This window comes from Protobothrops mucrosquamatus, unplaced genomic scaffold (genome assembly GCF_001527695.2).
Source record: "Protobothrops mucrosquamatus isolate PMUCROS unplaced genomic scaffold, P.Mucros_1.0 scaffold_125, whole genome shotgun sequence".
Lineage (NCBI taxonomy): Eukaryota > Metazoa > Chordata > Lepidosauria > Squamata > Viperidae > Protobothrops > Protobothrops mucrosquamatus.
The window spans coordinates 578,857-594,647 of NW_015386201.1; the positions used below are offsets into that span (position 1 = coordinate 578,857).

The window sequence follows — 15,791 nt, forward strand, 5'->3', positions numbered from 1 at the left end:
CGCTTCATCTCTCTCAGCTCCTCGGTAAACCAGGGAGCCAATTGAGATCTGCGCCGGGTCAGAGGCCGCAAAGGCACGACTTGGTCCAATGCTGCGGCAGCGGCCGCCTCCCAGGCCGCCGCCAGATTTTCAACCGAATCGTGAACTAGGTCCTCAGGATATGGCCCAAGCTCCGTCAGGAACCTCTCTGGGTCCATCAGGCGCCGTCAGGAACCTCTCTGGGTCCATCAGGCACCTGGGGCGGAACCATCTAAGCGGTTCCTCCTCCCTGCGGCGGGGGGGAGCGGTCCGGAAGGAGGTAGATTTTTAATTTGGAAAAATTAAATATCGTACCCATCTTGGATCAATCCTTGAATGCAGTATTTTCTTCCAAGCAACCTTCACTCTTTCAACTAAAACAAAGCTAAATTTGCAGATATCGTTTTTACTTAAGCATTCAAAACTTAATTGGCAACTCTCACTATTCATCTTTATTGATATCCACCATGTAGATGGGTGTCTCAACCTTTTCCATAGTCAAGTGTTTGCCATCTTAAATGAAAGATTCAATACTATCCTGGCCAAAGAAGGTGAAAGATAGGTGTCCCGTGATGAGACATGAAAAATTAAGAACAATGTGAAAAGAGGTAGTGTTGTAGGTGGAGCAGGGGAAAATTTTTGACACAGCCTTTTGGATTCAGTGACACTCACTGAGGTAGGCCTCGCCTTAAGACACTGAAATATTTTAATATGACTCAGCATTCAAAAAAGGGTTTTCATTCATTTCATAAGTCATTTAGCTACGAAAATTAATACCTGTCTACTGGAAGGCGTAAGTCTCTCTTCTGGGGTCTTTGTGCTAAAAGTCATTAATTCCTACACAATCAGAAGGGAAAAGAAAAGCAAGATTACAGACAGGAAAGGTATCCTTATAATTACATAGAGTTTTTAAAATGGCGCACACCATTCAAAATACCAGTCCAGAAGCATATGGATATAGAACTAGGTGAATTTAAATATGAGATGTGGCTGTTAGCCAAAACATGGGGGATAATAAAAAAATATTTGCTACTCTTTGGAACAATGCCTTTCCTTTTAAACATTATTATAGGGAATTTCCTTTCCCTCTAATAATGACCAAATAATGCTCTTTTTTTAGTGCTGTTGGGGAGAACACATTACCAACAAACCAAGTACAGCATTCATATAAAGCAATATTGGATTTAGACTGGCTGAATTTCATGTCGGCATTGTATTGCTGGCTGGAATTAGATTGCAGGAAAATAATCTATATCTTGACACAGTTAAGAGATATGCAAAATGCAGGCTGCTCAGAGAAGCCCATAAATGTCAAAACATTTGACAGAGCAAAACCTCTATAGCTGGCAAAATATAGTTTATCTAAGCTGCAATCCTAAATGGAGTTAAGAGCCTCTGAACAAACAGCATTTCTAAACAAGCATGCAGAGTGTGTCATTAGTACTTGAAGAAGCAATATGTATGTATGCAATTTCTATAGCTGTCCATCCCAGTCAATAATTTTTTTTTTGGGGGGGGGGATTACAATTTAAAAAATATATTGCAATTAAAAATACTAAAAACATTTTTGAAAAAATAAAAGCATTCAGATTAAATATACATTCTTCTTCTTGTGCCATATCCATTATCGTACGTTGGCGATCATGTGTCAGGAAACACAAGAGTCTTTAAGTTATTTTTTTTCTTGTTTCTACTTCCCAACCCAACTAGGACAATATTGTAGTGACAGTCTATTGGAAAGACTGGCAAAAATGAATATTATAGCCTCTGTTCAGATCTCTTAGTCATCCCTACCAGTTTCACTCTAAGTAACGTGTCATGACATATCGCGACTTTTTTTGCATTGCTGGAGCTGGGATGGGCGCGGCCTCGACATGAGGCAACCGGCCCGCAGGCCGGCAGTTTGACACCCCTGCTCTAAATCATTTTAATAAACTCGGAACTTACGTGCGTTTCAGTCAGAAAATAAAACTGAGACTGGCTAAGCCACTGATATTTTTCGGAGGTAATATATTCAGGCACATCTCTTGGAACAAAGACAGCCCACTGGACTTTCCCTTTGCAGACATTCCTTTGGATACACAAGGGCCGTGGTTCGCTGGGCTTGAACACAAACACTAAAGCAGAGAAGAACAGANCCTGGAGGCAGGACAAGAAGCAACGGGTGGAAACTAATCAAGGAGAGAAGCAATCTAGAACTAAGGAGAAACTTCCTGACAGTTAGAACAATTAACCAGTGGAACAACCTGCCTCCAGAAGCGGTGAATGCGCCAACACTGGAAGTTTTTAAGAAGAGACCGGACAGCCATTTGTCCAAAATGGTATAGGGTTTCCTGCCTGAGCAGGGGGTTGGACTAGATGACCTTCAAGGTCCCTTCCAACTTTACTATTATTATTATTATTATTATTATTATTATTATTATTATTATTATTATTATTATTATTATTATTATCTTTAGCCTTTGAAAACAACCCTGTCTGTTTTTCTGACTCGGAGTTGAAGTCATTGAGTTACAAAGCCACAACGATCCCAAGAGCATGGCGTCCCAGCCTTGATATTGCTAATCAATCTTGTATAAGGCCAACTTAACAATTAATCTGGCAGTAAGAGCCAAACCGCATCATTGTAGTTGTAATAGTGTGAGAAAACCATTGCCAGATGACACCTCTTTGATGAGAAATAAGCTAGTTGAGCCTTCCCCAACTAGTTCATAAATTGGGACTCAAAACTCCTTGAATTTCCAACTATCATGCTGGTTCAAAATCCTAACTTCTAGATTTGGAGAAAATCAAGTAGAGATGGCTACTGTTCAGGAAAAGGAATAGTAAAAAATATTCTGATTTTTTAATATGGCCTTCACTCCTACCCACCATGACAGTTTTTTAACAATGGGATTCAGACACAGAACTCTGTACTTTTTCTGTTATTTTCTCACCCAAAATGGCTTGTTCATAAAGCGAAACAGTATTATTATAAAACTGATATCAAGATTACTAGGTTCTCTTTAAAAACATCTTTTCTTCCCCTGTAACAAAAATCCAAAAACCAGAAGCTGCTTTAACACTAAGAGATTAAGTAATAACTAACAGATAGATACCCCCAAAGGAAAATAACTACCTCTATATGTTATTTATTCCAAATACAGTGCGTAATTGGGTTTTGATCCTAAGATAAAATTCATTTCAGAAGTTCCACCATTAATCAATTTTTGGCAATTATTCACTTCTACCTCAGCATCCCTCTGTACCTTTACTCATATTCAAGAGGACTCGGCCCTCTGCAGAAAGGTCAGGCAGTATCAAAGCAAAGGAAAAGATTGAAAAACTAACTACACTGAATTTCCTGTTAAGTTTTTGGTAGGATCTAAGTTTCCAGGTTCAGCCTAGTTAAAAAGTTTGTTTTTAAGTGGCATTAAATCTAAAATATTTTTCTAGGCGTGATAATACCACAACTGGGATCAACCATTCTACACAAAGTAGACAGGCCTCTTTGTTCTCACCATCTGAATATTCTGAGTGCTGAGAAATTGCGACAATATTCTCAGACAGATGATCAGGCTGAAGAATGTTGACACGTAACTGGGCACTCCATTCCACTGAAAAGAAAAATAATCAGGTCAGTAAAAAGAACCACAGACTATGAAAAGAATTATTTTTTTTTCTAGGAAGGGCACAACTTGCAAGAGAGGCAGATTCAATTCAAATGCAACTTTCAAAATATTTTGAGTAGGGTTTGCATAAGGGATGAGACTAAGAGGGTGTTCTTCAATGACAGCTGGCCTAAGGTTACCCAACAGGATCTCAAAAGTGTCCTGAAATCCATCAATCACATTTTGGGCACCATCAGCTCTAAAGATTCTGTTTAGTTCATCTGGAAAGGAGAGACCATACAAAGTGGCATACAGAGCATAACCCTGATAGATTCGCATTTTGAAATCATGAACCGTTAGAACTCAACTGATCATATAATTTACTATTAGTCTTTTTCAGGTTAATAATAAAATACATTAAAATGTGCTCCAGTAGACAATTAGTTTTCTCTAAATCCATAGGACAAAGGCAGATTACACTTTGGCCAAGAGTAAAAACAGACAAAAAAATCATATTTTTCATATAATGGTTACTATTTAGATCCCTTTAACAGAGAGGTCCTCAACTCCTGGGCTGTGGCCCACTACCAGGCCGTGGCCTATTCCCAACTCGCACAGCCCATTTCCCCTCTCCTTCCCTCATCCGGCCGAGCTGCCAAGTTTGGGGACCGCTGGTCTAACACCATAGTCTTCTCAGGTAGTCAGGAGAGACCTGCTCAATGTTTCAGGGCTAGGAGATGGGATGTTTTCTACTGAGGCACCCAACTCTGCTGGTCCTCCTCTTGTTTGGTTATTAGAATATTTTGTCTTGTGGCTTTCAGATTTTGTTTAGTTGCCTGGATTTCTATAAATCATTTATTTATTCCTAAAATAGGTCTTTCTTCCCACCTCTCCAGCAGCTCCTCAAAACTCTTCTGGAAGAACTTCCAATTTTCTGAATTTATAGGAGAGCAATGCAAGGGGACAGGCAGTTATCCCTCTCCCAGCTCCACTGCAGGCTATCCGCATATAAGTGTCATTGAGTTTCCCTCATGTAGGATTAGCGAAATAACTCTTCCTGACAGGATTACTAACAGCATCCTAAAGTAGACTACGGAATAAATCTGCTGATGCTAAATGACTCACTTCAATTTGTATTTAATATAAAAAAAAATCCATCTCATTTTCTTTAATGATCTTCTAACAATTAGACTTCATGCATCTCTTTAACGTTTTCAGCTAAACAAAAATTCTGGCCATTTGTCAAAAAGACACAAATTAACTCAGTATCTTTTGGCAAAAGGTACCACAAATTAATAATAGCAGGCAGCCGGTAGTTAGTAACAGTAATCCAGGGCATGTGCTAGTGGATTAACCTGCCATTTATTGTTAAACATTTACTAAAAGGATGTTCTTTTCCCAGATGAAATCAAAACTGAAAAGATTTTGTTTGCACTGACCCCTTCTTTCAACTATTGGGTTACTGCAGCATAAAATTCCGAGGGAGAAAAGAAGAGGCAAGAAGTAAAAGCAAAGACTTACGTGAACAATTCAGCAAGTTCCAGCAGCACAAAAAGCCACTGCTGGTGGTGCCAAGGAGATATTTGGAAGAAATCAGCCTCCCAAAGCATAGGCTCCTAAAGGAAGAAAGGAAGGAAGGAAAGGTCAGAATAGTTGCCCAACTCCAAATCCCGCCAGTAACATTCACTGCTACATTCGTCAGGATTGAAACTGGTGGAAAAAGAGCTGATCGTCCCCAGTTCAGCGAGATATTTCATAATATGCCCCCCTCTACATTATCCAGGGCCTATCTCAGAAACTCATTTCTCCAATTTGGTTATAAGACTCTTATGCTGACCAAAGATACACTTCAAAGTGATATACTGTATGCTCAACAGCAACCTATCTCTCATGGTTTGGAGAACAACGGTAAACAAGAAGGACATCTAAAAAGTTCCTGCAAAAGGAAGGACATCATTGAGGTTCTGGCCAGCTGGACGTTCAGGAGTTAAGGTTAGCCAAAGCCTTCCAATTTCACCACCGAGCAACTTTATGGTCTTTTTAACCTACATCTCCTAGCAGTGACTATATGTACAGACCTGGGAACAAATTCCATTTTACAACCGTACAATTCAAACCTCCTACTACAGCAATCAAGCAAATGTTTACCCAAAAAGGGTCAAGGAAGCCATTTGAAAAAAAGAGCACCTTCCCAGCAAACGTTTCAGATAACACGGCTCTCTGCAAGTGCTGACAGGCAGGAGGTCATGATCAATTTTAGAAGTTTTCTGAAACTGTCTTGCTGACGGAACAGTAAATTAGGAGGAACTGGCTTTGACTGGGGTAGCAACCAAATGTGAGGAATTCAAGCCGACTGAGGGCAGAGAGGCATTGAGAACTATAGCTGTCAATTTACCTATTTAAGAATATTGTATCACAAGCACTCACACTTCAAAAGGGTGGTCTATTTACTGAGAAACACAAATGCAGCCACAATCCTTAGTTATAATGAATTGCTGATTTAATCATTCACGTTAACCAGGCTCCCTTTACTGGCTGCGGGAAGTTCAGAAATGAATACAAGAGAGGGCCCAATGACTTTGCTTGTTATTCCAATGCGCATTTTAGTTTCATAGAAGAGCAATTTTACTTTTTTTTTTTAATCTCAACTTTTCCCCGCTATCTCTCTTCCCTCATTTTATTCTTAACCCAAAGGGTCCTGATCTAAGCTAAAATTATACATACTGCATGTGCTGTTCCAGGCACAGAAAATGAGTTAATTTATGAGAGACTGTTGTCTCTATTGTCAGATCCTGTTCTAAAATTAATTAGGGCAGGTTGTAAGCTGAGAAAAGCATTTCAGGCTCACTTTTGAAAACTGCAACGTTACACTTTTCAAATGAACTTTTAAAAAAAGTCATTTAAATAGTAAATAAGCAAAGCTATAAGACCCGGAAGAACAAGCATACAAGTACATACGTTATAGTCCCTGGAGGATGGCAGAAAGTGCATTTTAAATCCCATGTTTCAGAATCCCACAGGGTGATCGTTTTGTCAAAGCTAACAGCGAGTAAAGAGCCATCTTCAGAGAAGCAGCAATTTGTAGCTTGATAATTATGATAGCTTCCCACAAAATCGCAGGTCCAAGTTACGCTTTCATCTGCTGGGGAAGAGGCACACGGATTTAGGAGAGGAATATCAAATGTTAGCCAGATGGCATGGAAAAGATCATGTGAGAATTTTAATTTCACAAATTTGGTCTGGTTTGCTTGTGAGGTATTCACTTGCTCCTTTCCTTGCAAGAAAACTCCCAATTCTTTGCAATGGAGCAATATCAAACTAATGTGGGACCAATGAGGCACCATTTTCTTTTTCCACTGGAACAGAAGAAGGAGAGCTTAGTCCATGCTGATAGTCCAGTGGAGCAATTCCACACAAACCGCATGCTACTCTCTCTTTTTCTGAAGCAGGAAAAGCCACAGATTGCTGGGGAACATTTCTGTCCAAGAGACAGAAATTTCTGAACCAAGAGACCACTGTGTGGGAGTAATACTTGCCATGGCAAGCAAAAAAGTGAAAAAAAACCCATAAATCTTTGCTATTTAAGTTTATTTCTACACAAAATGGAATCTTGCTAAAAGCACGGCCATATATAAGTGATGTATTTTTGCTGGCACTTCGTTCAAAAGAAATCCTAGGCTACCAGCCACAACTGCATAGGTTTGCCTGATGCAAACATAAATCCACAGACTTCACTTTTAAAGGGCTTCTTAATAAGCTATTTGCAATCACTAATTTGTGCCCAGGGCTGCAGTTTTTCTTGGAATCCATCTCTTTTCAGACCACATGGAAGAGAGAACTTAGGATCATGAAAGACACATTACATTTAATACAACATCTGGATATACCACATCAAGAAACGAACACACAAACAAAGAAGCCCAAACACAACACTCAAAATAGCAAGATAGATACTTCTTCAAATAGGTGCCCCTACCTGCCACTTTAAATGCCCAGATTATGAAAACCATAAATAACTTTCAAGTATAAACAGCACTCTTTTTCTACAAGAGTAGGTATTTTACACATGGACAAATGCAGAAACTTAAAATTAAGGGGGAAACAAAAAAAATCTTACAACTCCACAAAAATGGTCCCATAAAGATCAGCAAGCTTTCATGGCTGAATGTAAATGGGTAAGAAAATACTATAGTTACAGAGTTCCTATCCTATCCTAGTTGCCATCAACTAGGCACAGGACAGAGAAGCTCAATCACAGCTACACTAAAGTCTTTTTCTCTTGTAGTATATATGATTTTATTCCAGCTGCAAAGTTTGCAAATGGTCCAATTCTACTGCACATAGGACAGCTAAGTGACATAGTCATGTCTCTCTACATAGAGCTAATTTCTACCTATTTAAATATATTGCTCAAAAAAATAAAGGGAACATTTTACCATGGAACTGAAGGGGTTTGCGTTCCCTTTATTTTTGTGAGCAGTATACATACATACATACATACATACATACATACATACATACATACATACATACATACTCCAGAAGGAAACAGAAAAATAAAAGTAAGTCATGCTGCTTATCTGAGTTTTAGAAATTTCATAAAGATCCTTTTTTCTTTAGCCTTTAGCATGGCCTTTTACAGATTTAGAGAACCAACCAGGAAATTGTCACCTTGCACTGTAATCAATCCTCGGCTGTCCTTCCAATTCCTCACTTTCATTAAAAAGCCCAAACTGAACACTTTATTCATGTTGCAAATGAATGAAGGCTATTCTCCCCATTTTACTTACTTTCACTGTCTTTATCCACCAGCAGCATCCAGACCTTGAAGTGTCCATCATTGCTGGTTGTTACCAGAGTTGGGGTTACATTTTCAGAGCCATCTGTGTCACGGAAACACATCGCTGTTATGCAGTCCTCGTGTGGTGTATTTATTCGTGTGTTTAGAGTAAAGCTAATATCAACAAAAAATATAAAGTATTCTCATAAAGTAAATGGGCTTCAAGGCTTGTAATATTATGCTGGCTTGATACATTACATATTTTAATTCTGAACAATGATCACATCAAGTAAATGGATGGCGTAATTATTGGATATTACAATTTCCAATCAATTGTGTTGCATTTTTATCCTCAAATAAAAGTGGGGCATTCTATACTACTGTACCACTGATAGAAATAGTCAGTATAGGAAATAGATCTGGTTATAAACCATCAAGATATAAAATGTAGTAGTTGCCTCTGAGTTGAGCTTGACTCCTGACAAATTACACGTAAATATCCATACAACTGGGGGGATATGGCACAGAACTGCTTTGCCATTACCTTATTTTGAAGTGTTGTTCCAACATTCTCATTTACATTAAATAGACCTCACAGAAGAGTGTATCTTTCCTGTACGGTAACACTCTTCTATCGAATTCATATCCTCGAACATTAAAAAGAGGATACAGCAATGTAAGGCTTGTAAGACATCTCTCTACTTATTGAATCTAGGAGGTGATTTATAGATATCACTGGAATTGCCCAACTATCAGAAACCATCTGTTGTATTATGTTAATTATATAAATGGAATGGGAATGAGAAATAAGGTAGGTTGCCACTCGTTCCATAAATGTCATCATTCGGTTTCCTAAGTACTCCACTGATAATTAGCATGGTCAACTTAGGGCAAATGATATACATTTATACTTGGACAAAAATAGAAGCCAGAATGTAAAAGTAGCTGAAACACCGGGAACACTGAGAAGATGCTTGCCATCCAATTCCTATCGAGGTTAACCTGTGTGACAAATCAGAAATGGAATACCAGCCTTCTCCAGACTGATGCCCACTAGGTTAACTTGGGACTTCAGTTCTTTGGCCATTTTAGCTGGGAATGCAGAGAGTGACAATGTTAAGATTAATTGGAGGGTCAGCACATAAATCACAGATTTTTTCCTCAAAAATCTATCTATCCCTGAAAAAAACGGTGTTACTGCCCACTTGCACTATGTCATGAAATCACTGCTCTGCTTCCCTGGGGGTCTCTGTTCCCTGGGTCTCGAAATAACGCTGTAAAAAAGGCCAATCGTGAAAAAAAATGACCAGTCCTTGGGCTCGTGAGATACTTGAAGTCTTGATATTCGTTCTCCATGTTTAAAAGCAAAATCTATGCTTTAAAATGATCTCGGGGCATGTTTCTGCTCTGCAAGGTAGAAACTATAGGAATACGACTCCCTTTGTCCAGCATAAATTCAGACATGTTTACCTTTGGGTCTGCTCACTGTAGGCCCAGAGTTTCAGCTGCATCTCAACCTCACTGCCGCTTCCTTGCCGTTGTTCCACAGTAGCCAGCCAGTCACCTTTGGAATGAAATGCAGCTTTCAGTAAGTCAATCTGGTCCAGACCCGACTGATAAATATACTCCTGCTGCACAACATCCAGCTGGGCATTTCAGAAAGAGGGAGAAGCAAAAGAGTTGTTTAGGCTCACGTACATTGGAAGGCAAGTCAAAAGCAAATCAATACAAAAGACTTTGCAGAAGGTATATCAATCTTCTCTAAACTAAGCAATATCGGTATTTCTTGACTTATGACTGTTCATTTAGTGACCCATTCAAAGTTAACACTGAAAAAAGTGACTTATGACCGTTTTTTTCACACTTAAAACCATTGCAGCATCCCCTATGATCATCTGATCAAGATTCAGATGCTCGGCAACTGACTCGTCTTTATGACGGTTGCAATGTCGTAAATTGCTGGGTCATGTGATCGACTTCTGCGACCTTCTGACAAGCAGTCAATGGGCAAGCCAGATTCACTTAACAACTGTGGAAAGGAAGGTTGTAAAATGGGACAAAATTAACTTAACAACTGTCTCACTTAGCAACAGAAATTTTGGGCTCAATTGTGGTCGTAAGTTGAGGACTACTTGTACAAGGAAGGAGGCAACCTAAAATTAGGGTGAGTCAGGGAGGCATAGATACCCAAATGTGTCTTGCAACATTCACCGCCATTCTTTAGGGTTTGCTACTAAGCATCTGTAGTTGGTGTTCTTTATAAAAATGATTAGTTGTTCCATTCCATTATACTGCTTGCTCAGTAAGATCAAAATTTTGGATGATCTCTGTTATTTTGCATGTCTTACGTTATATACAATGCGACCCTTTGATGAAAGTATTCAATTCCAGCCCATTTCAATTTGTTGATGATTAATATGTTCATGTTTCTAGCAGTTTATTCGTTTTTTTAGTTTTGTACACCAACAAGAGTCCACTGGAGTTGGGTGGCCAATATATTTAAATAAATTAATAATAATGTGTGGTCATTTCACCTCATCTTTCACTGTGTTAAACAAGCATAAGATTAAATTAAAATTTTGAAATAGCGTTAGATTAATGCTATACATTAAAGCATCTTGTATCAACTAAGACTTTTAGAAGGTTACTAAAATCAATAATTAACTACAATCTCTTGCATGATTCTTAAGTCAAAGCAAAATGTTACAATATAACTTTTTATAAAGAATTCCATCTTTATGTAAGAATTAAAATTCATTAATAGTTTCAAGTTGAATTCTTCTTATTTGTTTTTCATATGTAAGGGTATTTGAAAATACATCAAGGCTTGGTGCCATAACTTACTTTGCCATTATTCTATGGATGGAATTAAAGATGTTTTCAAGTGAAAAGCATAGTTACCATATGCAAAACTAACTTACAAAGTCACAAATAGTATGCAAACAGTATACATCTGCAATCCCATACTTCCGGTCCTCCCTGGAATACTTTTTGCAAGTCTTTCACTTACTTAACAGCAACAGTTAATTCTATTTTTTCTATGGCAGGGTCCGTGCTATGAAATAAATTGCCACTGACACTGAAATCAGTTCTGCCTTCATTACCACTCAGGAAGGGGCATATTTCCAATTATTTATCCAGGTTTTTTAATATTTTACTCTTTATTGTTTATTATGGGGTTTTTTTAGAAAATATATATTGTTGCCACTCTATCCCCCAAATACCATAAAATGATGTAATAGAACACTGCCTTCAGAAAGATTGAAACAAATACATACAATCAGCTGGAAGAAGACTGAATATATAGCCCATGATCCATTCAGGCTCATCTCCTCAAAACTAGTAGCGTTAGAACTACTTTCCTATTGTCTACAGCTTCTTATTCTTTTAATTAGGCTTTGCTACACATTCTGCATGAAAAACATACAACCCACTAGTTATCTTACTATCCTTTCTAGAGTAAAAAATAAGAGGATATATAACTATTACTCTCATTCAATTGTAAATTATAGGACTGCATTTTGATTTTTTTTAAAAAATAAATAAATAAAAGGGCTTGTCTTATTTGTCATAAGGACCCAGTTCTTTATCACGCTTTTTCAGTGGCTTCCATTCAAAGCTTTTGCATACCTCTATGTATAACTCAACCATCAACATCACTTTGTATCACCACATTTTTTTTGCTTCTGTATAGAAACTCAAGAGACTTTATTCTCTTTAAGCCCACTGTCCATTTATCCTAATGGCATTAGTGACACCTACTTATATATGACAGAGTCTACCTTTTGCCTCCATATCACGTGGCCTTTTCCATCGTCAGCAAAGCTTATCTTGAAGTTCAGTACTTCACCTTCTTCCTTTTCACTCTGCTTATCACATCACCATCCCCACTCCCAATTCACGCCATCACACAACTCATGGCTACCCCATACACAAGAGACAACTCCCTTAATTTTCACACAAAAAATCCTTCCCACAGCATCAATGTATTGCTCACCCTGCCTTGTTGAGTACCTTGAGGATGACATTTAAAAGGCATATATTTAACAACGTGTCTGGTACGTAATTGGAACAACCCATTAGCAACCTTGCAGTCTCTTCTTCTTTTCCACTATCTCCTTGACTAGACAAAGAGAAACCTACTGCTCAGTTCTAGTTCCCTGATATTAGTTTACCTAATAAAATATATATTTTTCAGCCTGTTATGAGGTCAATATTGGGTATTTTCCTTCTCGGCTGGTTGAATGGAAACACAAGCTCTTTTGTAAGCTAGTAACTTCCCTGAATTTACAAGGCTTTATCACATATTCACTAGTTTAACTTACGTTGTACAATAATTTATCATTTTGCAGTGAATAGAACTGCAGGTGTCCCGGCTTGCCATTTAGAACCAAAGCCTTCGTTCTTGGATCAACTATCAAACCAGTCTTGACATCACTGCCTGAAATAAAAAAAAATGGTTTGAAGCAGAATGCCGTTTCTTCCTAAAACACAAAACACAATTCCATCCCCACCCCCACCCACCCCCACCCCCAAACCTTTACCCTACATACCTTTGATTAATCCTTGAATTACTGCAGAAACTTTCAGGTTGCTATGTATGATTACTATCTCTGTGTGTATAAAAAGAAGTTAATAAACGTTAAGAAAAAAAGGCTCACCGAAGGTAGACAAAAGTTATCACCTACAATTGGACAATTCAGAATATCTGCTAGAGCAGAAGATACTTCTATTAGGAAAAAAAAAAGAGCTTGCTTTTGAGGGCTGTTTAAATCTTGGCAGCATTTCTGTAATTAGGCCTGAAACAATTTGGTTGAAGCAGCAACCGATAGTACTTTGGTTGAGCAGCTTTCACAGAGGCCAGCAAACCTCTTTCTAGGACAGGGGTGTCAAACTGCCGATGCGTCATGCCAAAACTGTGCCCACCTCACTGCCCGGCAATGGACAAAAAGTCGCAATACGTCGCGACATGTCACGTGATGTTGCGAGTTTGACACCCCTGTTCTAGGATAAGGCTTTGAAGATAACCAAATGTCAGGTGACCTCAAAAGTAGTCCACTGTAATGCGTAGCTATTCTTGAAGGCTGTTCAAAATTAAAATTACTTTAGAATAAGGTAGCAGGACCATTTTGTACTGTAAGTCACTGTAAGTAGCTAACTCCCTCCTGTGCAACATGGATCGGGTGTATGTAGCTACCAATGCTTGATAGATTTCAGCTTAGGTCGTCTAATCAGCACAGTACGTTATGGAAGCTGGACTCCAAAATATCTGGAGGCTCAACAGCTCCCCAGTGCAGAGTTGCGGCAGCCATAATTTTGGGACCAAGTCATGGAGGGAGGGGGGGGAAATCTGCTGTAACTTTGAAGGGTCACTAAGCGACCAGTTGAGGACTACCCGTATATTATAATAAATTTCATACGTTAAACCAAAAAGCAATGACAAATCTTCCCGGTTTGGTCTTACTGTTATCGGAATGTGAAGTACAAAGGAGAGTTCCATCAGGTGAGACAGAGATGTGCTGTATTGTGGCCCCTAAACGAGGCAAGAATTCCTTTTTAGCATCTGACCCATCTCGCCACTGAACCAGCACTGATTCGATCCCACCACTCAAGAGGCTAGTGCCTGTTGTTCCAAACAAAAGGGAAAAAAAATGGGTCAGAGGGCGGATGAATCTATTAACAACCAATAAGAGAATAACTTATAATAACTTACAGTAAGAATAACAAATAAGAAGCCAAGAATAACCGAGCAGCGGTTCTCAATTGTTTTCAATGTACTCCAGTGATTTAAATTGTTTTACATTTATGCCATTGCTAATAAGAAACAAAGCCAATTCTTGCTTTGGCTGAGTAGCCGGTACAAGTATTTGGATCCTAGGAGGACTTGTCATACTAAGTGGAATTAAAAAGGGCTATAAGACCACAATCTTGCACAAAATGACTGAGGAATGAGCTCCGTGAACTGACTCCCTCCAAATTGTGCCAGCACTCTGTATGATAAATGTCCTGCTGGAAAGGTGTATAATGAGCATATCTTTTTATCTCTGTATATAACAGGTCTCACAAACCAAAATTCAACTTCTATAATACTATGGTTAACATTTGCTTTAACAAGGGATTAAGGTTTTTCTTTTCACGAAAGAAGCAGGATTTTCAAGCCAAACCTTACGCTTTGCTTACGTTAGCAGAAAAATATGTTCTGCTGCCACACAGCAAAATTCCTCCTCTTTCCTGTTCAAATAAGAAGCCAAGAATAAAATAAACACCACAGGGGCCACCTCAAGTGCTTGGCAAGGTCCAGAAGTTTCCAACAGAGACAGATGATTTTCCCCCAGCTACTTAGGGAATGGCTCAGCTTCCCTGTTTACATACCCTGACATAAAACAGGCATAACCATTTTATTACCTTGCCATTAATCAACCTATAACCATGATTCTGTTTTTGCTGTGAACCCATTTCTAAACCCTCGTCTTTGATAGATTTACAGGTCGTCCTCGACTTACAACTACAACTGAACCCAAAATTTCTGTTGCTAAGTGAGGCGTTTGTTAAGTGAGTTTTGCCCCCTTTTCGTGACCTTTCTTGCCACGGTGGTTAAGTGAATCACTGCAGCTGTTAAGTCAGTAACGTGGTTGTTAAGTGAATAAGGCTTCCCCACTGACTTTGCTTGCCAGAAGGGTTGCAAAAGGTGATCACATGACCCCGGGAAACTGCGACCGTCATAAATATGAGTCAGTTGCTAAGCGTCTGAATTTTGATCACATGACCATGGGAATGCTGCTATTGTTGTAAGGGTGAAAAGCAGTCATAAGTCACTTTTTTCAGCATCACCGTAACTTACGGTCACTAAATGAACTGTAATAAGTCGAGGACTATCTGTATTTAGCATATCAAACTGTTTTTCTTGTATGTTTGATGCTTCTGTGTTACATTTTCAGCAGTCTGCATATTTGCAGGTCGTCAAAATGTGTGTGCTTGAAAGATTAGTAGCATATAGAATACCCCAAAATATTCCCTCTTAAAACTGGGCTTTCATAACTCGGGCAATTTTACCTTCTACAGAGAAAGCAAGATCGATAACTTCATTGTGATGCCAATGCATTGTAGAAAATGTATATTCTCTCTTATGGTTAAAATTTCTCCTGTAGGAATAAAAAAACATATTGAATTGCTATTAACTTCTCAAAGAGTTAAAGAGGAGCTAATATACAAATCACTTGGTCAAGTGTTAAACCAACCTTTCCCCAATCCAGTGGTGTGAATTTCTCTCTCTAGCCAGCCAGCGTGGCCAATACAGAGAACTGAGGACACTGAAATCTGCATATCCAAAGACACTTAAGCTAAAGGCATCTGGGCTAAGTATTTTTAATTCCTGAGCTTGCAAAGTAAAAATGTTTACTTTT

The 15,791-nt window shown here is 38.7% G+C and overlaps 1 protein-coding gene across 2 annotated transcripts in view; it reads right to left on the bottom strand.

Moving 5' to 3' along the window:
• WDR75 (WD repeat domain 75) overlaps window positions 1-15,791 on the bottom strand; it is a 30,032-nt gene that overhangs the window by 5,139 nt on the left and 9,102 nt on the right. Inside the window, exons 8-18 of one of the 2 annotated variants that reach the window (XM_015817088.1) lie at window positions 15,442-15,530; window positions 13,853-14,011; window positions 12,942-13,001; window positions 12,714-12,829; window positions 9,859-10,034; window positions 8,399-8,562; window positions 6,567-6,747; window positions 5,130-5,224; window positions 3,519-3,614; window positions 1,966-2,135; window positions 796-855 (exon numbers count right to left, since the gene is read on the bottom strand). In XM_015817088.1, coding sequence (XP_015672574.1) covers window positions 796-855; window positions 1,966-2,135; window positions 3,519-3,614; window positions 5,130-5,224; window positions 6,567-6,747; window positions 8,399-8,562; window positions 9,859-10,034; window positions 12,714-12,829; window positions 12,942-13,001; window positions 13,853-14,011; window positions 15,442-15,530 — 1,366 coding nt within the window. Of the gene's footprint in view, window positions 1-795; window positions 856-1,965; window positions 2,136-3,518; window positions 3,615-5,129; window positions 5,225-6,566; window positions 6,751-8,398; window positions 8,563-9,858; window positions 10,035-12,713; window positions 12,830-12,941; window positions 13,002-13,852; window positions 14,012-15,441; window positions 15,531-15,791 lie in introns of both variants that reach the window. The other variant, XM_015817080.1, reaches the window with a different exon arrangement.